Source organism: Camelus bactrianus, chromosome 14 (genome assembly GCF_048773025.1).
Source record: "Camelus bactrianus isolate YW-2024 breed Bactrian camel chromosome 14, ASM4877302v1, whole genome shotgun sequence".
NCBI lineage: Eukaryota > Metazoa > Chordata > Mammalia > Artiodactyla > Camelidae > Camelus > Camelus bactrianus.
Window position 1 is genome coordinate 18,199,113 of NC_133552.1, and position 25,529 is coordinate 18,224,641.

A 25,529-nucleotide genomic window follows, 5' to 3' on the forward strand; every position below is an offset into this window, starting at 1 on the left:
TATCTGTTTGTAACTGTTTTCATTAGGACCAGTATTTGATGTCTGTCTCCTGCAGTAGACGATGGATCCTAGTTTACAGAGCATGGGCCATGTCTATTCCTGCTCAGAGAGCCTAGCACAATGACTGGCAATCACTGAAAGCAGGCTGGATGAATCAACCCGCCCACCCATTCACTCAAGCTACACAGTAGTAAGGTCAACTGTGCCTCTGAAGTCAAGGTGCTAAGGTGATATATACAGACATCACTCCCTTAAGCTTGTTTGCCAACTTTGCTTCATCAAGTATCTTGTTTCCCAACTACTAGTATCCAAAGCCCTGTTTCTCCCAGAGTACAAGCAAATTAAGGGCGCTGTATTACACACACTTGTGACACCCATTTCCTTATTAAGACTGAAGGCCTTATTCCCCCAGCTGCTAGGGGTGTGGCCACAGATAGCTCTCAGCTGTTAGCTTTGTTTGGAATTGCCACTACTGAAGAGAGGCCCTTTGGCCACGATCACACACTCTTCCTGGGGCAAACCACTGCTATGACTGGCAAAAAGGGTATACCTCGCCGACTCAGGACAGAAGGAGGGCTCCCTGTGGAATCATCCTTAGCCTTCACCAAGACTGCCTCACATCCTCTGCCCAATCCCACTTAACTTCTTCTCCTTCCACAGGTGATGATCCCAAGAGCACACAACAAACCCCTGCAGACTGAGAACCAGCTTCACAGGGACCCCAATCTCTGACGGGTGGCTTTTACTTACATGTTTTCTTTAAGGTCAACATACGGAGCTGACAAAACCCAAGGTAACAGAAACAAAGTTCCTCACCTCACCCTTGTTCTCCAGGAAGATAACTCATTAATGAGACCTAAGGGGGGAAAAGACATATCCTATTCCTGGCATAAGCTTTGTAGCCAAACAGATCTAAACTTGAATCACTGCTCCATGCTTAGGCAAGATAATTACCTCCCTAAGCCTCAATTTTATCACCTGAAAAATGTAGGTAACTAGTACCTATGTCACAAGTTCGCTTTGTAAAATACTTGGTACATTAAAAAACCTACATTTCTTTTTCTCCTGCAAGGCTTTGAGGGTATGACCCATTCCAGGTCATCTCTCCCTGGTATAGAGCTTTCTCTTTGGCCACAAATGTCCAACTGCTTACCTGTCTGTAAAAAGCGAAAAGTTGAGCTTGGTGGCATATGAGCTGTTGAATGGAAGACACAGTATTCACATGGGCTGATGTCCATCCCTCCTGTCCTGATCCTCTCCTCCAACAAACATTAATCAAAATGCTCGTAAGAGAAAGGTTGACTGGGCTTGAAATACAACTTTTTTTCCTGGCTAGAAAGCTACTGGTTGGACCTAATGCAGTGCTCATCAATACCTCCACCTGTCCATTCCCCTCCAAAAGACAGCGTTTCTTTTAATTCAGGTTCCAATATACCCATTGCTTACAAAAATCCCACTACTCCTAAAAACCTTGCCAGCTTTATCTCTACTTCAGAGAATTTGACAGGAAGGGCCTCTCACATTTAACTCATGAGAATTCAGCCATGCAATGAAAGTTTTTAAGAAATTTAACAAACCAAAGGTCCCTTTACTTGAGTTTCAAAGACTGTCAAAATCATACTTTGAACATACGTATGTCTTATGAAACCCTTCTAAGTAAGAGACAACACTTCCCAATATGAAAAAACCCAAATACTGTGCTCACTAAAGGCTAATCAAAACTGCTGTCTTTACAAAAAAAAAAAAATTATTGATGGTCAGTTTTACGAGACCAAGTCATGCTCTAAAAGAACACTCCAGTCCATGGCCTTTCTTTCCGTGAGTTCAGAGCTCTCTCAGCTCTCCCGCGAGCTCCCTAAGAGCTATCAACCTACAAGAACACTTTAAAGGTACGCAGGGGCCAGTTCTACTTTGAGAAAACTGTACAGGAAGCAGCCACTCAACTTCCTCATACAGACTCATAACTAAAATCAGTTTCACCAAGAGGAAATACAGAAATTCTTCAGTCTAGGGTAAAATACACCGCTCAAGTTGGGGGACACCAAGACAGGGCCCCAGAAAAACCAGGTCGCGTGGAAAGGAGATCCACTCCAGGTAGGTTCGGGCTCTTAACTGGCTGAAAGATACTGGGGCGTCCCTCAACTAATTTCTCCATCTGCAAACGAGCCTAACAATGAGTCCAGCCTCTGAAGATAAGTGAAGCTCTAACGAGATGGTCGTAAGAACTTTAAAAGGCGCACAGGGTGGGACGGTCTCAAGTCACTTAAACTGCTTTAAGGAGGAGCGCAAACGCGAGCGGCGCAAACCTTACCTTGACCAGCCACACACCGGTGTTCTGTTTGGCGCCGGTCAGGTCGAGTTCCCCGCGCTCGGCCATGGGTCCGTCGCTGGCGGAGGCGTGTGGGCCAGAGCAGCTACTCCGGGAGCTGGGAGACTGTGGGGCGAGGGACTGGAACACAGGGCAAGCCGCTGCCGGAAGCTGACTGCAATGAGCCGGGATCCACCTGCCGGGATGCCGGAAACCCAGGGAAAGAGGAACACGCCGCCGGGAGCCCGGAACTGCGCCTGCGCGCGGCTACCGTCAGTACGGCGCGCTGCTGCGGACAAACTTCCTGGCTGGGCAACTTCTTGAGTGGGCGCGGCAACTGCTGCTGGCTGTGCCTGAGTGATTGAAACACAGGGTGGGATGGGCCAAAACGACAGCGATACATCTAAAGACCAGGTCAGCATAGCTGAAGAAAAAAAGTGTCAAAACAGAAAAATGGGGTTTAAAGAGACAAAGGCTGTTAGTGTATGTCCAACCCTGGCCAAGAAGAGATAGACAGCATTTGGAAGACAGGGTAGGAATCATAAACAGAGAAAGTGAATTAGCACAAGTGTTCTCTATTGAAAGCCTACCCAGAGCACCTCCAGTTAAACAAGCAGAGCAGACCCCTTTCAGATTCCAAAACCCAGAGCCATATAATGAGGTCAATGACAACAGACAAATCTGATTGTTAAACTCCCCCTGCTTAAAGAATTTCCTCTCTCTCTTCTTGCCTCTAAAATAAAATCCAATCCCCTCAACACAGACCCTCTCAGTTTGATCCGTGCTACTCAATCCACCACACATCCAACGACACCTAACCCATCAGACCTTCCTGAGCACATCAGCATGTTCCTCAATTATTTGTTTTCTGATTGTCAGACTCCTACTTAGGTTTCAAGACTAATAAAATGTCACTTTCTATGAGACCTTCTAGCAGGCAGATAGCTAGATAGCTAGATATGAGGAGAGAGAAGGGGACACAGACCAAATGGCAGGAATTGGGCAGAAAGGAGGGGCAGAGGCCAAATGCAGGAAACCATACATTATGTAAGAGCAAGAGGTCCCTGGGCAGAGAAAGAGAGACAGGAAACTTTGGGCTGATAAGGGGTCACACCTTTTGGGGTGATAAGTGGCCTGGAGACCGACAAAGAAAGGTGAGAAAAGGCAGGAATTTCCAGTGTCCAGTTGTAACCTTTTGCTCATCATGCCCTCATTTCAATAAAATCAGCCTTGCAGATTAGAAGTACCCATCGTGCACTGCCATGACACTTCTGATCCAGACTAAATAAGGACAAAAATCCTTCCTCTCTTTGGAAAGGTGGAGTTGGGATGATAATCAGGGAATACAACACCAAACCCTTCCCTCCCCAATGAATATTCCGCCCATTTATTTTTACACCCAATGTAACCAATTTGCCAAAGAAACACAGGGCATCTGTTCACCTGAGCCCACCTGCTCTCCCCTTGAGAGTGCCTATCCATCCTTTAATAAATTCTAACTTTACTTTTTTAACCACTACATCTTGCCTCTGAATTCTTTCTGGGAGTGGAAAAGAACCTGGTACACCGGTTGCATCCACTGGCAACACTTCTATCAACTCCTCCAGAGGAAGATCGTTTCTTTTCACACCACTGTGTGTAATACTTAGCACAATGTGCTATAATATACATGTTTACATGCTGCCTCTGCTTTCTAGACTATGAGCTCCTCCTAGGCAGAAATAATGTTTTATTCATTTTTTATTCACAATGTCTATCACAGTGTTGATGCCTTGTCAGATCTCAGTAGGCTTTGACTGAATGAACATTTGCTGGAAGAGAAACAAACAGTAAGATACTGTAAGAATGACAAGTAATGTGTTGAATCCCGCCTGAGAACCATGCACACAATTGAAGAAGAAATTCCGTGTCTGTGCAGCATAGGACTAGGAAAAACAGTCAGGTCTCAGAGATCTGCTGGGAAAACTAATAGGGAAAATGCGAGACCAGGCATGTGTTGAAAAGGAAGATTGCATTCTGTGTCACAGCTTGGGACATATAAAGGACAAGTGGGTAAAAGAGCTGCTTTAAGCTTTGATCAAACAGAAGGAATAAACTGAAATATGAGACCATGAGAGGAGAGAATTAACATAGCCTGGATAACCCTAGTAATGAACTTTAAAGGATTATGACCTTGGCCTTGATCTATGGTTTATGGAAAGCCTTAAAGTGTGTGTGTGTGTGTGTGTGTGTGTGTGTGTGTGTGTGTGTGTGTGTGTGTGTGTTTACAGGGGTTGGGGGAAGAGAACAAATGGCCCAAGAAGAAATGCCTAGAGAAGGAAGAAAAAAGGGAAGATTTTTAAATGATTATATAAGGAAGAAGTAGTAAGCAATTTATTGAGCACCTCATCCTCACACACTTTTGAACAAAGAACTTCTCCTATCTGTCCTTTCCAAATTTCCTTCCAGCTTCAAGAGGTTGCTTATGAGCTGTGAGAGAAAAGGAGGACATGGGCTGTGTGAACCAGCATCACAGATTTACTCTAGAGACTAGCAGGGTAACAGATACTGCAGCCAGATCCTTCACCCTCCTAAAGGCCTATTGTATGCCAGACATCAATAATTTTGGCCCAATCCAGCTTTAGGTTCCTTCCACCATGATCCCATGCCCTTCTCACACAGTTTCCCTGGATCTCTGCTTGTGGTCAGTTTGGCATATCCAATGCAGATATCCCAGTCATGCCAGGGACTATTAGTGCTCTCATTACTACTGGAAGTAGAGTCATTGGCATATTTAAATCTTATCAGATTAGACAGCCAGTTCCAGGAACCTAGAACCAATTTAGAAAACTCATCCTTAACTTTCTGTTCCTCTAGAACCACTCTTGGTACCAAAGTCTGAATTATTCAGGGTTCTCCAGAGAAACACACACATACATATAGATAGTTGGATAGATAGATAGATAGATAGATAGATAGATAGATAGGTAGGTAGATAGACATTTACTATATAGGAATTAGCTCACATGATTATGGAGGCTGAGAAGTCCTAAGATCTGCAAGCTGGAGACCAGGAGAGCTGATGGTGTGTTTCCAGTCTGAGTCCAAAGACCTGAGAGGCAGGAGAGACGATGGTGTAAGTTCCAGTCCGAATCTGAAGGCAGGAGAGGATTAATTTCCCAGCTTGAAGACATGCAGAAAGAGTGAATTCTCCCTTACTGAACCCTTTTTCCTATTTAGGCCTTCAACTGATTGGACGAGGCTCACCCATACTAGGGAGGACGATCTACTTTACTCAGTCTACCAATTCAAATGTTAACTCATCCAGAAGTGTCCTCAAAGACACACTCAGAATAATGTTTGACCAAATACCTGAGCAACCTGAGGCCCGGTCAGGTTGGCACATGAAATTAAACATCCCAGACAGATACAGAGGTCAGCGCCCAAAAAGGTAACTCCAAAATTCTTTACTCTCCCAGATGATTGACTAGTCAAGTTCTTATTAAATCTCTTAAGGCACAAATGTAAACCAAGGAGGGAAGGCGCAAGAACTCACTGTTGGCTGAAAACTTTCCAAAAAATCCAGTAAGGATTCCCCCATGTCTTGTAAACTGAGAACATGACAGTTCTATCAAGAAGCCATTAGAGTCTAGGCAGCAGTCATTAGAGGAGAGGCTACAGGTGAACTGAAGGAATTAGGATGATATTAACAGTAACTGAATCCACTCTCAGATTTTTGTCCTTGGCTGTCCCATACCGGCCCAGTGTCCCTCTAGGCCAGAGATTCTCTTAGTTCATACTTACTCAGAAACATTCCAGCAAGAAGTATTACTACCTCCAGGGGCATTTACACTGGCAAAAAAAACAAAAACCAAAAAAACCACCAAAAAATCCTTCTTTTTTTTATTTTTATTTTTTATTCCAGTTTTATTGAGATACGGTCGACATACAGCACTGTGTAAGTTTAAGGTGTACAGCATAATGATTTGACTTAACATACATCATGAAATGATTATCACAATAAGTTTAGTGACCATCCATCATCTCATATATATACCAAATTAAAGAAATAGAAAAAAAATTTTTTCCTTATGATGAGAATTCTTAGGACTTATTCTCAACAACTTTCATATATAACATACAGCAGTGTTAAGTATATTTATCATGTTGTACATTACTTCCCTAGTGCTGATTTATCAAATAACTGGAAGTTTGTGACTTTTGCAAAATCCTTCTCAGTAAGCCACATTTAGTATTTATTGGTTATTAACATAAAGATTTTCATTCAAAAATTGCAAATGAATGTGGCATAGTGATAATTGATTAGATTTCCTTTACATTAGTGATGGTATAAATAGATAATTTTTCTTCAATATCACACCAAGGCCGTAAGACCTCATCTCTGAATTCTCCCTGCCTCTCCCTTCACCCCCTCAGTTATTTCACAGAATACATGCCTTCCCTTGAAGAGGCTTTGCTTCCCCAGTCACGCGCAAACAACAAGAAATATTCCCTAAAATAATTTCCGTATTGTTAGCATGTGCACATGGTTGAACATGAGCTGTGGAATCAAACATAGTTTCAAGTCATAGCTCTGTAGCCTACCAGCCTAATTATTTTATCATCTCTGCATCTATTTCCTAGCTAATAAAATGGGATTATTATTCCTACCTCATAGAGCTCTTACATGGTTAAATGAGAAAACAAGTCAAAATGACAACACTACAATATGAAAACTGTTTGGTAACTACATTAATTATATTGGGTCAAATAATTGAAAGGAAGCACAAAAGATTTATCATAGGCAGTAATGTGCTGGTAAATGGTTAACAACTGGCTTTTTTTAACCCCTAGAAAAAGCCCTGGTTTGTAACATTTGCCTGATTTGCAGTATAGGTTGGATGAGGTGCATACTAGCATGCCTTCAGGCTTCACTCTAGGGATATATTAGATGTAAATAACTTCAAGAGCATAAATTATTGTAAGATACAGTAAAATAATTGGGAAGTGATGAGTTTTTGGTGTTTATTAACCTTGTGTTCAATGCAATTTATTTAATTATTAGTGTTCTGGAAAAAAGGGAGTAGCATCTGCAAACCCCAAAGGAACCGACCTGTGTGTTGGTGTCTGTGGAACAGAGGGGATGCCAGGGGGCAGGGTGCAGTGAATGTGGGGGAAGCAGTGACAGTGCCACCAGCCTGAGATGGAATGGGAGGCCAGCCCATGCAAGGCCTCAGAGGCCTGCTGCAGATCAAATAGAAACCAGAAGAAGATTTTTAAGCTTGAGTATAAAATAACCAGATTTACATTTAAAAAAAAGATCTCTAGCTGCTGTGGGGAAAAAAATGGATGAGAAGTAGCCAGAATGGAAACTAGGAGACTAGTTCAGAAATTATCACACTAATTTAAGTCGGAGAGGGCAATGGTTTGGATTAGGAAGGTGGCAGTGGAGATGAAGAGAAGTAGATAAACTGGAAACATATAGAGTTAGGAGGTCAAATTGACACGGCTTTGTGATTTCTTGCTGTGCAGCAAAATAGAACCATTTACTGGGCAGAAGACCAGAATAGACATTTTTCCAAAGAAGACATACAAATGGCCAACAGGCACATGAAAAGATGCTCAACATCACTAATCAGAGAAATGCAAATCAAAACCACAGTGAGATATCACCTCACACCTGTCAGAATGGTTATCATCAAAAAGCCTACAAATTACAAATGTTGTGGCGGATATGGACGAAAGGGACTATACATCGTTGGTGAGGATATAAACTGGTGCAGCCACTATGGAAAACAGTATGGAGGTTTTTCAAAAAACTGAAAATAGAACTACCATGTGATCCAACAGTTCCCCTCCTGGGTCTATACCTGAAGAAAACAAAAACACTAATTCAAAAAGATACATGCACCCCAATGTTCATACCAGCATTATTTACAACAGTCAAGATATAGAAGCAACCTAAGTGTCCATCAACAGATGAATATATAAAGAAGATGTGATGTGGAATACTACTCAGCCATAAAAAAGAATGAAATTCTGCCATTTGCAACAATGTGGATGGACCTAGAGGGTATTATGTTTAGTGAAATAGATCAGAGAGAGAAAGACAAATACTGTATGTTATCACTTACATGTGGAATCTAAAAAATAAAACAAGCAAATGAATATAACAAAACAGAGACAGACTCACAGGTACAGAGAACAAACTAGTGGTTACTAGTGGGAAGGGAGGAAGGGGAGAGATGGAAGAGAGGATTGAGAGATACAAACAATTATGTATAAAATAAACAAGGATATGTTGTAGAGCACAGGGAAATACAGCCATTATTTTGTAATGACTTTAAATGGAGTATAATCTATAAAAATATTGAAACATCATGTTTTATACCTGAAGCTAATAAAATTTTATAAATCAACTATAGTACAATTTAAAAAATAGGATAATTTACCAAGTGATAACTCAGTACAAGAAAACAGGACAAAACATACACACATAAACACACATAGTATTGCTCCTTCTGGGAGATTAGACCAGACTCTACATGTATTTTGCTTGATGGATGACATAATTCAGTTGAATTGCTTTTGTTAAGTGTTTTAGGTCTGATGTAACATATGGCTGCCGTGGCCTGCTAGAAGCCCTCACTCTCAGTAAGTCAGTTTAATTGCCCATTAGCGATTACCCTGGGAATAAAATGTTAAATAAAGAGTGAGAAAATTCAATTTGTCATTGCTGTAATGAATCCAATTTGTTTTCATATATAATTTACCAAAACATTAGGTCATACTTTGTATATTTTAAAATATTTAAAATTTTAGAAAAGAATTAAAAATTGTAGTTAGGAAACAGCATTGAAATAGTTGATCAAAATGCCCAGATAAAAATCACAAATAACACTTAAGTCTTAAAATACCATATTAAACAGATGGATCCTCACTAGTGTTCAGATTTCAAAGCAGAGAAGCCAGGTGTGCTGAATATCAGTGAAGAATCATGTCCATATTTCTGCTAAGAGCAAAAGCTAGGGGCTTCCTTATTGATGGATCAGACTTCCTACCCAAATATACAAACATCAGGGGCAGGGTAGTTTTTACATGTAAGGTGAAGTGAAAATATTAGCTAAAGCAAGGATGTGTCACCCCCATCAATGGGTGGAGTCAAGAAAAGTTCAGTTTCAGGCTCTTTTCTGTAAGTGGAACTCTTACAATATCTTTATCAATGCTGTTTTTACTTCTCTCTCATGTAACGACTAAGCTGATGATGGTTCTGCTTTATATATTTGTTGGGGACCTAGGGTTCTTCTATCTTATTATTTCACCATCACCATGTCTACATGATGGACCACAAAGTCTGCATTTTCCAACCAGCAGGAAAAGGGAAAGGGGGAAAAATTATACATCACTTTAGCCAGAGCTTTAAAATATTTTTTTTTCATGGCAGCATCATTCACAAGAGCCAAGATGTGGGAGCAACTCAAGTGTCTAAGAACAGATAAATGGATAAACAAATGTGGTCTTTATATACAACAGGGTATTATTCAGCCTTAAAAAAGGAATGAAATCCTGACACATATTACAACACGGATGAACTTTGATGACATTATGCTAAGTGAAATAAGCTAGTTAAAAAAGGATAAGTATGTGTGCTTCCACTTATATGTGGTACCTAGAGTAGTCAAATTCATAAAAACACGGTTGCAAAAGGATAGAATGATGATTGTCAGGGGCTAGGATGATGCAGGAATAGGAGTTATTGTTTAATGAGTCCACAGCTTCAGTTTTGCAAGATGAAAGAATTTTGGAGATGGATGATAGTGATGGCTGCACAAAAATGTGAGTGTACCTAATGCCACTGAACTGTACACTTAAAAATGGTTAAGAAGGTAAATGTTATGCGTTTTTTTTACCACAATTTTAAAAACCACCTAAAATTGAAAAAAATTGTTTTTGTATTCTGAATTGGGATCCAAATAAGGGACATACAATGTGATTGGTTGACATGTCTCAGTTCATATCCTTTCTCTGTCTCTGTCTCTGTCTCTTTTACATTGCTAAAGAGTCTCCCCTCAACAACAAAAAAAAAAAGCAAAAAAATGATAATAATAATACATTGTTAAAGAAATTAGATTAGTTTTCCTGCACACTTTTCTACATTCTGCATTTGGCTCATTGCATCTCCAGGGTATTATTTAAGATGTTTCTCTTTCCTTTTTATTTCCTACAAACCACTAGTTAGACCTCGAGTCATGCTCAGACTCGGGTTTGATTTTGGTGGAGGCGAAGACGATTTCCTTCGTATGCATTCTTGTGCACTTCCAGCACGAGATACATCACATCTGGTTTCCATCCTTTTTGTGATATTGGCAGCCATTGATGAGTACTGCATAGACCCAGTAATTCATTAGGGATTGCAAAACTGTTATATTTAAATTCTATCATTCCTTCTTTGGAAAAGCTTCCCTGACATCATTCCCATGAGACAGAATATTAAAACTTGATTCTGGCACAGGCCTGAGTGAAGGCAATGTAAGGTTCTCATCACGTGAATGCGGCAAGTGGCCAATGAATCCTTGGATTCCAAAATGCACTCCAATTCGCTGGAGGGGTATTTCAGGGAGTTCAGCTCTCAATTCACCTGCAGGACTCTGACTCACAGGCTGGCATCCTCTTTATTGCTCCCCCCAAAGCCATAGCCTTTTTTTGTTTTATTTTCCCCACAACATCCTTTGATCACCCATCAAGAAGAGCCTCCATGGCCCCTAAATTTGCTACTGGCTGATCGCCTAGTTTTTGTTTCTACATGTAATGGGTTTCTACAGCATTTGCCTCTCCAGCATCCAGAAAGAAAGGCACTGTCTTTGCTAAACTAAGAGAATCAAGTGCCAAGTAACTCCTTCCAATTTGTACAAATGTCTGGCTCTGTGTCGGGATGAGTTAGGCTGGGTCACAAATGTGCTCTGAAGTAGCTGCCCCATGTGGACACATCTCTGCAAAGCTTTAGGATCGGTAAACAAGCTTTATTTTTTTTTTTAACTGTCCTTTGGGAGGGGAGGACTGATCAAGATAGAATGACTCCGAAGAGGAATCAGTACTTAGTGATATTTCTGCTCCATTGCTATTTTATTTTCTTGGCTTCAAGGCTCAGATTCAACTCTAGCAGGAGAGAAAGTCCTTAGCAATTAATTATTATTTTATATCCTTCTGTTCTTATGTATCCTTCATTAATAAGGAGAATTTGCCTATTTCCTAAATCCAAAGAGCATTATGTAAATCACACTTTTAAATTGATTTCATTATATCGATTCTTTTACAATTACTTCCAGCTGGCAGAGAGACCTTGAGCCATGAATGCTCTGTTGTGAAATGGATGTTAATTGCTTTCCCTGGGGTCAAACATGCTCTTTGTAAACTATGAATCCAGTAGCCACTAAGAACCCAGATGAAGAATTGGGTCTTTAGTCTTACAAGAGTTTGAAGTGACTGTTTTTTATTTAACTCTAATGCAGATTTGTTTTCGATAGATTTTTTTTCTCTTCTCCTAATATCTTCTAAATGAAATAATTGCTGTGAATTTTTACTCAGCTTATTCATTAACTGTATGAGGTTTCTTTCCAAGAATCTCTTCCCTCAATGACTAAAACATCTCTCTCTCTCTCTTTTCAGCATAAAGCTTGAGTCACTGATGATTTGTACTTAACAGTCCTGATTTTCTGTGTTGGTTGTAGTGGTGGGGTTGGCAGGTGGTAGAGAGACAAATGCCAGGATAAAAATTCCTCTCCATATCCAGACAGATTTAACCAATATCCTCTTGTGTGAAGTGGCAGATTAGAGCAAGTATGTTGCACCTGCTATGGTACTATTTGAATTTAGATGAAATTTCTATGTACTATTTAAATTCCACCAGGCAAGAAAGAGGAAAAATATGATACTTCTATCCAGAAAATGCCAGAACCAGCTACTGTTGGACATGAGATATGCCCATTGTCTTGGGCAACTCCTGTTGTTGCCACTGGCTATTACTCTGTAGTGGTTTTAAAATAGATCCCAATTCTTTGATACTCTTTCCTTTAAAATGTGAAACCTGCTATCCCTCCCCCTTGATAGGGGCAACTATAGTGACTTCAAACAAAAAGAACATGATGAAAGTCAAGTTATATGATTTCCATGGCTAGGATGACAAGGATGGCTTTCCACCTGTTCCTCTCTTAGCAACTAGATGAGTCAGTTTATTTAGTATACATACAGTCCCCACATACTCACTTCTAATGCAACGGGGCCAATTAGAACACAGTCCGATTTTAAAGTCTCTAATGAATAAAACAAAGTAGCTGCTACCATAGGAAAATTCCGTTGTGTATGTTTTAAGATGAAAATACTAATGAGAAGTTTAACATTTATGCTTTGGAACCTTGATATTCCAAGTGTGGTCCCCAGACTAACAATATCACATCACTTCAAAGCTTCGTGAGACATGCAGACTTTAAAGCCCCCCTCCCAGCCCTGCTGAATCAGAATCTGCATTTTAACAACATCCCCAGGTGATTCACACATCCTTGAAGCTTTGAGAATGGGGGCGGGTGGGGGTGGTTAATTCATACATTCATTTATTCAATAACTATTCCTTGAATATTCATCACATGGGGGATAGAGCAGTGAACAAGGCAAGTCAGAAACTTTCAATTCTCTTCTAGCTCTAAAGTTTTACATTTTTAATATCTAAGTCTTTGACAGGTGAAATTATTTTTCTCTGGCTTTTCTCCTACTATCACATGAAGATGCTACCATGAAACTCTGCCTAGAAAGACAGGTGCCAGAGAAAATGGGATGTGTGTGAGCGTGTGTAAACTCCTTCAAGATCAGAACTCTACTCACCGAAAATTGGAGTTATGTGCACATGTATTGAAACACCCAATACTGACATTGACAGCTTGCTACAAATTGCTTCCTTAAGGATTCCAAGGTTCTCTGAGTCAACTTTCAAAACTGCTCCACAAATCACTGGGAAATTTCACAGGATTTTGGAAACAGTGAGATTCTGACAGCGTGTCAGGCATCCACTGTTGAGTCTTGCAAAATTGCATCTCTGACAATAAGCCATGGGACATACTAGAGAAAGAGGCAGAGACTTATCTATAAGAACAAGCCCCAAACTGCACTTTACCACCAGCCATGGGTCTAGAAACCTTTTTATCTTCTAAATCTCACTAATAAGACTTTGGGCAGTAAAAAAAGAAAATGGAGAGGAGAATAAAAGGACAGGAAAAAGGAAAAGAAAGTAAGACGAAGGAGACAAGGGCAATATATCAAGACAAACCTGCGTTCCTATTCAGTGGTCCCGGGTGCCTCAGGCTGCCTGCCTTTGGTCTAACTCTTTCATTTAGCAGCCAGTAAAGAAAAAGCTAAAGCTATTATTTTTAAATGTCATTTCCTTTCCCTCAGAGGTCAGATTTCCAAAACGACTCTTTTTAAAGGCTGGAGGAAAAAAATGATTTTTAAGACGAAATACTCTGTCAATTTTATAAGATAGCCCCCTTTTTTTTCTTTAAAACTCTTTAATGTTACATTCAACAGAAGAAAACATAAAGTTAGGTGAGTTTAAAATTAAAAGTTACCTGAATTACAACTGCACAAAATTTAAATTCTAAATGAGCTCAATTATTGCTAAAATCCTGAATTTCGGGAATGGAGGATGGCTCAGCAGTCAGTAAAAGTCACTCCTTTTTTAACCCTTGCACATATTATTCCTGTTTTTACGTATATGAGAAGCAGGGTGCTTTTCTGTTGTAACATCTCTGGTCCTATAAATCTACACGAATGTGATTAAACAACGTGGTTCAAATTACTTGTTGGGGGAAAATTTTTGTTAAACCAATTATACCACTGTGTATCAGTCCTTTTAAGTCTTAATGAGTGCCTGACACATATTAATATCAAGAACACATCAATAAATATTTGTTAAAAAAGTAAATGAAATAGAGTTCAGAAAGACAACAGAAAATGTAATTTAGACCCCCATCTGTCAAGGACTCAGCAGTTGGTCACCACCTGCTACCTCAGCAAGGCGATTTTAATGAAAAGGGATAACAATTGATTTATATTCTTTGGTTTCAGTTTGACTCCAGGATTGCTTAATATTATGGTCTTTGGTGGCGGGAGGGGCAAGATTGTTAAAAGCAGTGCTAGATGAGGCAAACATATAATGTTTGAAAAGGCTATATAATTGAAAAATCCTCACAAACCAAACATTTATATAATGAGCCTGGTTTGTGAGTTTAGAATTATAATGAAGAGATGGCAGTGTTTGAAGCCCTAAAGACTGTGTGTGTGTGTGTGTGTGTGTGTGTGTGTGTGTAAGCGATGGCTTCTGAAGCACTTTACAAAAGGGCATGCTTCAAAGAAGCTAGCTGAATGTTTTATGTTCACTACATGCTTGTTAGTAACTGTCTCATTTCTCCTGTTTACTTCCCTTTTTTATTTAAAATAATTTTTTATTGAAGTATAGTCGATTTACAATGTTCTATTGATTTCTGGTGTACAGCATAGTGATTCAGTTATATATATATATATATATATATATATATTCCTTTTCATATTCTTTTTCATTATAGGCTATCACAAGGTATTGAATATAGTGCCCTGTGCTATCCAGTAGGACCTTGTTCATCTGTTTTATATATAATAGTTCGCATCTGCAAATCCGGAACTCCCAGTTTATTCCTCCCCACCCCTTCTCCTGTTTACTTCTTTTCTTACTGATCTGAAGGATGCAATTAAAATCCCAGTGACTTGTGGTTTCTGCTAGAGAGATAAACAGTACCTGACCCCATGTGATCTGCTGCACGGATAGAGATCAGGATTTCATCTTCTAAGCAACTCGATTTTGGGTGGTTGCTAAGGAGACTATTGGCATCTCTGTGTCCTAGGTGCCATATTGCTTGGAAAGAATTACAGCAGCTTTGACTGTTACTTTCCCAGAGAGAAAACCTGAAAACTCATTAGAGCAGCCAACATTTAAAAATACTGCCAATTTCTTTAATGTTTTGAGTGCCTCTGGCCTTGGAGTATAACTTGTGAACATGTTGGTATCTAAATGAGTATATTCTCAGAAATGACAGTGCTGCCTTGCTATAGAAAATAGAAACATGAGTAGTCTGGCTACGGGTACCAAATTCTCTGACCCAGCCCAAAGCACAGGCCTGGTTTATTTTTTGCTTCTTTGGGATTTTTGTTTTTTGTTTTCAGAGCTACTCACCCACCTAAAGGTCAGAGACCACGATTAAATTCCAACCTTGTTTCTAACAAGCCATATGGCCCTTTGTAAGTCTCACACTGACCTTCAGTTTTCTTATCCTTAAAGTAGAAAATTAGGGATCCCTTACAACGTTGTTCATGGGGATTAAAGAAGGTAATGAGAACACATGGTCAAAAGGTACTTAAATTGCAAAGCAGGTGTAAGTTAATGTTCCCAGGGGACAGTAACTTTTGCACAAATCCATATTAGCTCTGAAGCTAGAATGAACCTTCAGGATTGTCCCAAATAGGATAACATGGCCAGGCCTTTATTTCCTCTCTGTTATAAACTGAATGTTTGTGTCCTTTCCAAATTCACTGTCAAAGCCCTAACCCCTACATGATGGCATTTGGAGGTGAGGCCTTTGGAGGATATTAGATTGAGATGTGGTTCCGAGGGTGCACCCCCATGATGGGATTAGTGTATCCTTGTAAGAAGAAGAAAAGACCAGCGCTCTTTCTCTCCCCATCGTGGGCGGACACAACAAGAAGGCGGCCATCTGCAAGTCAGGAAGAGAGCGCTCACCAAGAACCTGGCCATGTTGGCACCCTGATCTTGGACTTCCAGCTTCCATAACAGTAAGAAAATAAATGTCTGTTGTTCAAGCCACCCTGTTTGTGGTATTTGTTTCAATAGCTGAGCTGACTCAGACACCCTCCATCAAGCAGTCACTGGACGTAGACTGCCCCAGGAAGGGGCATGACTTTTATCTCTGCAGCTCAGGTAATCCTGGAAGAGACTGACTAGCTGAAGGCCATCTGTGGGCACACATCACAGCGGACACACGGTCACTATTATTATTTCACTCCTCCCTAACAAGAAACTTCCCTCTGTCCAGCTAGTTTATGTCAGGTAGAAATAACCAGCTCATTACTGACTCCATGTTTCGCTTATTCATCTCTGGCTCCACCCTTCTCCTTTTTGGTACAAATCTTTTTAAACAGTGGTTCTTAATTACCTTTTCATTTGCACTACATCCAGGGTTACAATATGCATCTATCAGCAACGGTGGCTTTTGCACCTGTGATTTTCCCCAGGTGGGAATGGCAGGATGTGGGCGCATTCTTCCTCTCAGGGGAGTATATTAGGATCTTGGAGCAAACAACTAATCACATCCATTCCGTGAGGAGTTTGACTCTTACTTTCAAGTCTCAGGACAATTCATAGTTACTCTTATGTAACAAACACAAATGGATTTAAGCAGAAGAATACCATGGTAAAACTTGCAATTTAGAAAGATGACTCAAATGAGAACATGGACCAGGTGGGGAAGACTAGGAGCAGGGACGTTGTAGAAAGACTTCTAGTCAAACACTGGAACTGTTAACTGCAGGTTTATTTCCCATTTCTTCTTCCCTCGAATTCCCACTAAAATGATGCTAACCTGTGTAGGTGTATATATATATATAATAGAATAACAACAAATGAGGCCATTTTGGAAGCTAGAAGATGGATGGAAGAGTGGAGACTAAATCAGCAGCATGGAGGAAGGTAGACTCTAAGTGCCTGAGGAAAGAGACATCAGTTAGGGATGTGCTGAGCTGCGTGTAATGGAATACATAACAAGCAGAGGCTTCAATATACAGGGTTTATTTTTCTCATATCACAAGAGATCCAGAGGAGAGTGGTTTCCAGCTATTCACCTATGCCAGGCTCTATCTTTCTGCTCAGCAATACTTAGGTTGCTGACTTTTATTGGCCTCATGGTCACAGGTTGATTGCGGCAGCTCCAGATATCACATATGCATCAAAGAAAAAAATGGGTAAAGGAGAAGCCTCATGGCAGGCATATCCATCCCATTTTCATTGGGAAAACACACACTTTTCTAAGTCTCTCCAGCAGACTGCTGCCTAAAACAAAATTGGTTATATTTGGTCTCTGAAGCTACAAGGGAGGCTGAGAAAGTAAGGAGGCTGAGGTTGGGCACTTGGTTATCTTAACGGTAACTAACGTCCTATTAACGAAGAACAAGGGGGTACCAGATAGCGAGTAGGTATCTGACAGGGCTGGCCACATACACCAACAAAAGGTGAGTGATTTTCCTAAATGGCATCAGGTCCTAAGAAAGAGATGATAAGCAGGCTGAAACTTTGGAAATTTAGGAAAAACGTATAGCTGATCCAAGAGGACACCTCTGCAGATTACCCCCTATGCCCATCCTGCCAGCACTCAACCTTGCCTCCTCTCTTCTTATTTCCCATCCAGGCAGGAGTCTAAAGGTTCCCTTTCTGGAAAAAGGGAAGATTCTCAGAGAACAGACCTCCTGATACTTCTTGTCACTCTCAATTTTATGTCTTGAGTATCAATGAGAAAGTTTTGGCTTTATTTATTTTTTAAATTTCATTTATTTATTAGAATTTTAATTCACTTGGTTCCATTCTGGAGCTTATTCTCTTTCTCTGTCTATTTTTCTTTTGGTGGTGGGAGGTAATTAGGTTTGTTTATTTATTTTTAGAGGAGGTACTGGGGATTGAACCCAGGACCTCGTGCATGCTAAACAAGTGCTCTGCCACTTGAGCTATACCCTCCCCCCTGAATTTTTTTTTAATTGTGGTGAAAAGCACATGCTCTTTAAACAAGTTTTTAAATCTACCTTCTTAACAAATTGTTAAGTGTACAGTACAGCACTGTTAACTATATGCACATTGCTATACAGCAGATCTCTAGAACTTTCTCATCATGCACGACTGAAATTTGCTCTCTGTTAGACAACAACTCTCCTTGTCTCCTTCCCCCGAGTCCCAGGAAACCACCATTCATTCTACTTTTTGCTTCTAGGAGTTTTGGTGAAACAGGCAGACCAAAGGCTTCAGATTGAGGCAAACCGAATTAGGCCACATTTCAAAACAAGAAGTTGTGAAATAGGCTGTTTAGACTGTGTTCTAGAGAAGATGTTAAGAACAAGCACTTTCAAAAAAAAAAAAAAAAAGAAGAAGAAGAAGAAAGGAAAAGAAACCGCAAAACAAAAAACTAAGATTAAAGAAATCCAACCCTTTCTGTTTGGTCAGGACCAATCATTGTGAAATTCCTGATGGAATGGCCTATAATGGAAATAGCTGACTGGCTGATGGACTGAGAGAGAATCATCCCAGGAGAGCCTCCCAGGTATCTTGTTTTCAGTCCCAAAATCTCAGTGATCAACCTGAATCCACAAGTTTGGTCTGTCTGAGAATAAACATATCCTCTCTGGGTTAAGTAATAAAAAAAAGTAATAAAAACTGTGCCCCTGGGAAGAAATAGAAATAAGAAGTAGGTTATAGGTATGAAAAAGGATAAATAAACACCAATATAATAAAAAAATTTTAAATCAATAGTCTTAATACTTCTTATGATGTGATTTCTTTTGTGTTATGATTCCTACTCATCTTGTGTGAAATTTATAGCATATAAGCTGTGTTAAGCCATGTAAAGCAGTTCAAAATGGAGTCACAGAGACCAATGCGAACTTCCATATTAGGTGTTTTGAAACGTCTGTGGGAGGACTTTGAGTGTCTTAGAGTGCTAAACTATAAGAATACTACTTTAGATTAGAAGTACATTATTGGAACAGAAGGAGCAACTGTTAAGAGTCAAGATCCCCTCCCCCAGGGTATCTGTTATTCCTTAAAAAGAGACCACTAAACCTAGTAATTTGCTGGAGGAACTGACTCCACGCTCCTGAGAACTGTGCCAGAGGTCCTGTTGGAGTAGAAGGTGACTTCCCAGCCATGCGTGCCCAGAAACCCTTGGCCAGACTGGAGACCACTGAGCTTCTCCCTGGAGTGGTTCGTTAGCCGCTTTTCCCTACTTTGACTAACCTGTCTAATTGTGTCCAATAATCTGAGTGATTCGTGAATGGAAGGTTGGCTACTCTTTCGTGTATCTCCAATCACTTACCACTGGACCCACCGTGTGACAAATAGTACTCCTTCATCCTGTTTAATTATGAGTATTCTGATCAGGTTTGTAATCATTGAACTATTATACAAATATTGTCCTTGCCTTTAAAGTAATTACTGCATTTAAAGGAATCTAAGGCATTAGACTTGAAAGGAATTTAATTGACCAAATTTGTAACTGGTGTTTGAATGCTTAGAGACAATCCGTTTGCAAAATCACAACTTCCATTTATCAGTTGTGTAAGTAGTTTGTGAATACTTTAAAAAGAACATAAATTATTGAAACATTAATAAATTTGGGATTAGACAGAGCACAGGTAACAGTAAGTATTCCTTTTCAGGAGGAAAAACCCTAGAGACAGTTCAACATAGTGAGCCTTTGAAACAACCTGCACACACAAAGAAGCCATTCAACTTTTTTTTTTCCCAAGTTTTATTGAAGTATAACACACAATATGTTGCACATATTTAAATGTACAATTAAATTTTTTCATATGTATACACTTGTAAAATAGAGACCACTATCAAGATAATAAACATTTTGATCATCCTAAAATGTTTCCGCTTATTCCTTTGTGGTCTGGTTCTCCCTACCCCCCTACCCCCCACCTCTTCCAGTGCCCAGGCAAAATTAGCTTGCTTTCGATTCCTACAGATTAATTTGTACTTTCTAGAATTTTATATACATACAATCACACAGTATGTACTTTTTTGTCTCACTTTTTTTATCCACCATAATTATTTTCAAATTCGTCCATGTTGTTGCATATATTAATAATTTATTTTAATATTGCTGAGTAGTGTTCCATTATATGGATGTACCACAATTTGCTTAGCCATTCACTGATTGATGGACATTTGGGATATTAGAAATAAAGTGTTATGAACATTTGTGTGCAAGTCTTTCTGTGAACATATGCATTCATGTCTCAGGTAAATATCAGGATTGGAATGGCTGGATCATTTTTAAGAAACTGTCAAACTGTTTTTCAAAGTGGTTGTTTCGTTTTATATTCGTACCAAAATTGTTTGAGAATTCCAGTTGATCTACATCCTTGCAACATTTGGTATGACAGTCTTTATACCTTAAGACATTCTAGTGGATGTGTAATGGAATCTCATTGTGGTTTTAACTTACATTTTCCTAATGAATAATAATTTTGAGCATCTTTTCATATACTTATTTGGCATCTATATATCTTCTTTTGTGAAGTGTCTGTTCAAATACTTTGCCTATTTTTTAATTGAGTTGTTTGTCTTGTGTTACTGAGTTTTGAGAGTTCTTGGTATATTCTAGATACAAATCATTTGTCAGATATATGTTTTCTGAATATTATCTTTTATTCTGTAGCTTGCTTTTTCATTTTCCTAAGTGTCTTTTGAAGAGTAAAAGTCATCAATTTAGATGAGCCCAATTTAACAAATTTTTCTCTTATACTTTTTGCCACTTAAGAAATCTTCACATATGCAAGGTTATTATGCCTTCTTTTTTTAAAATTTATTTTTATTTTTTATTTTTTTTACTTTTTGGAGGGGGAGGTAATTAGGCTTACTTATTTATTTACTTTTAGAGGAGGTACTGGGGATTGAACCTAGGGCCTCATGTATGTTAAGCATGTACTCTACCATTTGAGCTATAGTCTCTTCCTCTTTTCCTTTGCCTTACTTTAGAAACTTTATAGTTTTAACTTTACATTAGATATATAATTAATTTTTAGCCAATTTTAATTTATGGTATTAGTTAACTGTAAAAGTTCATCTTCTTTTTTTTTTTTGCATATAACAATCCAATTGTTCCAGGATAATTAACTGAGATTATCTATTCATCATTGAATTGCCTTGACACATTAGTCAATAATCAATTGACCATATATATATGTCACATATGACCATTTCTCTATTTTGAGCCATTGATGTATGTATATGTTTATCTTTAATAGCTCACTGTCTTGATGACTGTAGTTTATTACAAGGCTTGAGATCAGGTACTGTAAGACCTCCAACTTTGTTCTTCTTTTACAGAATTGCTTTGGCTATTCCAGGCCCTTTGCATTTTCATCTGAACTTTAGAGACAGCTTGCCAATTTTTTCCAGCAAAACTTGCTAGGGTTTTGATTGAGATTTCATTGACTCTATAAATCAATTTGAAAAGAATTGCCTTCTTGATAATATTGTGTCTTCTGCTCAAGGAACACAGTATATTTCTCCATTTATTTATGTCTCTCATTTCTCTCACCAGTGTTCTGAGTTTTCAATATACAGGTCTTGCGCATCTATCGACAGTTTTATTTCTAAGTATTGCATATTTGTGACATGACCATAAATTGTATTGTTTTAAAATTTTAACTTCTGCATACAGCTAGTATATAAAAATACAACTGTTTTTGTTTGTTTGTTTTGTTTTGCTTTTGGTATTGAACTTGTATTCTGCAGCTTTGCTAAATCCAGTAAACTGGGATATTTGTAGAGCTTATGTCATGTATTTTTCCTGTTCTCAGGAATCATTGTCCAGTGCTGCCTGATGCTGAATGTCTGAAAACCATCATTTTGTACATCTTTCTGTTTTGTTTTGTTTCAAGTGGAAGAATAAATCTGGTCACTGTTATCCCACTGTGGCCAGAAGCAGAGGAAGCCAATTAGATTTTCAGTGCCTCACTTTTCATCATGAATGGACAGCCTGGGATCACTAAGTATTTTACTAAGATCTCCAACATGAAAGACAGAGACCTAAACAATTTTTTTAAAGAGGAGTTTAAGAGAAGGCTTTAAACATTTTCATTAATTATTGTCAGAACACCCAGCAAAACAAATATAGAAAGGTATATACCAAGAGTAAATTATTAAAAAACAAATTCTAAGAGATTGGGGGACAGGGCAGGGAGTAGGTAACAGGACACAACAAAACATAAGAAATAAAAATGTTCTCTGGCTTCTCAAAAACCATATTGGAAACAAGACAAAGCAGCACTGCCTTCAACATTCTGTAAGGACATAATTTTCAATGCATAGTTCTATTCCCAGCCAAATTACAGTAAGATTTGATGATGAGATAAAAAAAAAAAAAACATTTCAGCCATATAAAGTCTCAGAAAGTAACCTCCCATGCACCTTTTCCCAGGAAGCTACTGGAGGAGACTCTCCCAAACTGTCTAGTAATGTACTAATAAGAAGAAACACATGAGATCAGGTAGAAGGGGACCCAACACAGTAGAGAGGGTGTTGAAAGTCACACAATGACAACTCTACATGTGGCTTGACACTGGTCCATATTGGAGCAGGAGGATGGAGAGCTGCTAGAGGGAAGAATTCAAGGGGGGAAACAAAAGCTCCTAGGAGCATTGACTCAATCTTCGCTTCCCATTCCCTGAATCTCTGTCTTTTGTTCCACTCCCTTTCCCAGTAATATATCCACAGCCTCTGCTCTAGATGCAGAGCCCCACTGCAACAAGACCCAGAGAAGACCACTGTCTCACAACTTATGTACTTGCTTCATGCATTCTATTGGAAACTCAGAAGCACCAACTTAGAGTGAGAGAAGCAAGGTACTCAGGGCTCAAAACTGAAGGATGCATTTACTCTCAAGGGCAAGCTCAGCACCTCAGTGCCTCCTCAAATCGAGTTCCCCAGGGAGGGAAGTCTGATCATCTGCCACTCCCGGGTCTGCCTCACTGTCTTCTGTCTTCCTGCTGTCTTTCCTCCCTCTTTCTCGTGTTCCCCTTCTACAATGGGCTGAAGCATAATGGCAGGCAAATGTGTTTATTTAAGGATTTATACTCTAACTGAGCAGGACCCTAAGGGGCCTTCCCAGGACAGACCCCACCTCCCTCCAGTTCCTCCGCCAACCTCTTGTTTGTGGAGAGGCTTTAGTCTCCCAGGTCTCCCATGAGTCACAAAAGGCTAGCTCAAGAGTTAAGGATTGGAAGAATGTGAACATAGCAGTAAGAAAAAACAGCAGTAAGAAAGACCAGGAGAACTGGTAACAAATTAAACGACAGATTAGCCATATAGCACTCATATAATCTTAAGTTCCTCCCTGAAGGGCACAGATAACACATTCCTGAGCTGTTTTGCAGATACTAAAACCACCACCAGAGGAAAAAAGCTAAATGCATTGTGACCAGACTGCAGCCATAACATAAGCTGCTCCATCTTGAGCAGTACTAAATCTGTGGCTTGCTAAATTCCAGGAACTGGCCTCAAGGAAATGGGAGCAAACTGACCTTGGAGTAGAAGATTAATTGTATGTAAAACCATCGAGATGATGCTAACCAGACCAGATCCGTTTTGAGGTGATCATCGGAGCTAGCTGTGCTGTTCTACCTGTAGCCCCCCTTCCTGTACGTCCCTGAATCTCCCCTTAAAAACCTTTGTCTACTAACTGGCCACTTGGAGATGATTTTGGGGACACTAGGCAACCATCTTCCCAGGTTGCCAGCTTCCTGAATAAAGCAACTTTTCCCTTTTTACCAACATTTGTCTCTCGAGTATTGGCCTTTTGAGTGGTGGTGAGCAGCCAAAATTGAGTTTGGTTCTGGCTCTGTCAGAAAATAGTATAATATTTTTTGCATTTAATTAATTTTTTAAAGTTCTGTTAGAGATATCTTCACATTTTGTGAGGCTGAATTTTAATTCTAAAGTAGAAGATCAATTCTGCTACCTCAAAATTTCAAAGGCAAAAACCCCTCCAAAATCATGTAGATTGTGACAATCATTTGTGATCCACATATAATAAAGAATAGAAAAGAAGAGAAGAAAGTGGGTGGAGAAAACAGAAGTTTCCAAAAACACATTTTGTTCTCACTGGTCAAATGAATTATACTGTCCTTGGAAAAATTTCTACTCCAAAGATTTGAGGACACAATTTTCTTAAGTGACTGTTTGAAGCCGAAAGCCATGCTGAAATATCAGAAATGGAAGAGCACAAATCACTACTACAATCTTAAGTCTACCTCTGAAAAATACACAAAAAGCACTTCCAAGCAGTGCACAGGGCTTCAGTGTGCTAGACTGCTTCAGAGAAACTGCATTATCATGATTTACTGATGTTCAAGACCAGGAGTTGAAAATAAGTCTTTAGTCAATTATGACTAGAGAACAAGGAAAGGTTTCTACTGCAGTGGCAACATCCCCAGCAGCCAAAGACTGTTGGCAGAACTAGAAAAAAAAAGTCTTGCTACCCTTCCAACCTCAGTTGAAAGCAAATGATGATTTAGTATTCTTAATGTGCAGTATGGTGACCACGAGAGTAAGCCCAGGGGCTGAGAATGTTGTTCTGCACTATAGTAACTTTTAAGTAGGCCACTACAATTTATAATACTAATTTATACATTTTTATAACATTTGAGATTTATTCTTAAACCGCAGAAGTCCGTTCTATGATGGTAATATTTAGCTTTGGTCTGGCCTTTGTCACAATGTTTATTTTATTTTTAGGGGGGTGGGGGAGGTAATTAGGTTTGTTTGTTTGTTTATTTATTTATTAATTAATGGAGGTACTGGGGATTGAACCCAGGACCTTGTGCATGCTAAGCATGTGCTCTGCCACGGAGCTATACCCTCCCCTCCAAGCCCAAAGTACTTATTTTAATGTTTGGCCACTAAGCATTCAGCCAGTTTGTGTATCTGTTAACTCTATTAGGTTTATATTTTAATATGTATTAACACGGCTTCTTCCCCCTACCCACCCCTGGCCCTGCCCCACTTCCTCTCCCCCAGTCTATTTTCCTTATTACTTTTTATGTGTTTTGGTTCTGGTTAGATTTTAATTTAGTCCATAGGTTACAAGATATCAAGACAGAATGTGATTTTACAGCAAAATGGATGGACCTGGAGAACGTCATTCTAAGTGAAATAAGCCAGAAAGATTAAGACAAATACCATTTGATATCACTTATATGTGGAATCTAAAAAAAAAAAAAAAGAGAGAGAGAGAAATGAACTTATTTACAAAACAGACTCACAGACATAGAAAACAAATTTATGGTTACGGGGGAAGAGGGTGGGAAGGGATAAATTGGGAGCTTGAGATTTGCAGATACTAATATATAGAAAATAGATAAACAAGTTTAT

The 25,529-nt window shown here is 39.3% G+C and overlaps 1 protein-coding gene across 2 annotated transcripts in view; it reads right to left on the minus strand.

Moving 5' to 3' along the window:
* The window catches only part of GTF2F2 (general transcription factor IIF subunit 2), a 121,406-nt gene extending 118,807 nt beyond the window's left edge, over window positions 1-2,599 (minus strand). Inside the window, exon 1 of one of the 2 annotated variants that reach the window (XM_010951384.3) lies at window positions 2,312-2,564. In XM_010951384.3, coding sequence (XP_010949686.1) covers window positions 2,312-2,377 — 66 coding nt within the window. In that variant the 5' untranslated portion in view covers window positions 2,378-2,564. Of the gene's footprint in view, window positions 1-2,311 lie in introns of both variants that reach the window. The other variant, XM_074378201.1, reaches the window with a different exon arrangement.
* Between the last annotated feature and the right edge of the window lie 22,930 nt (window positions 2,600-25,529).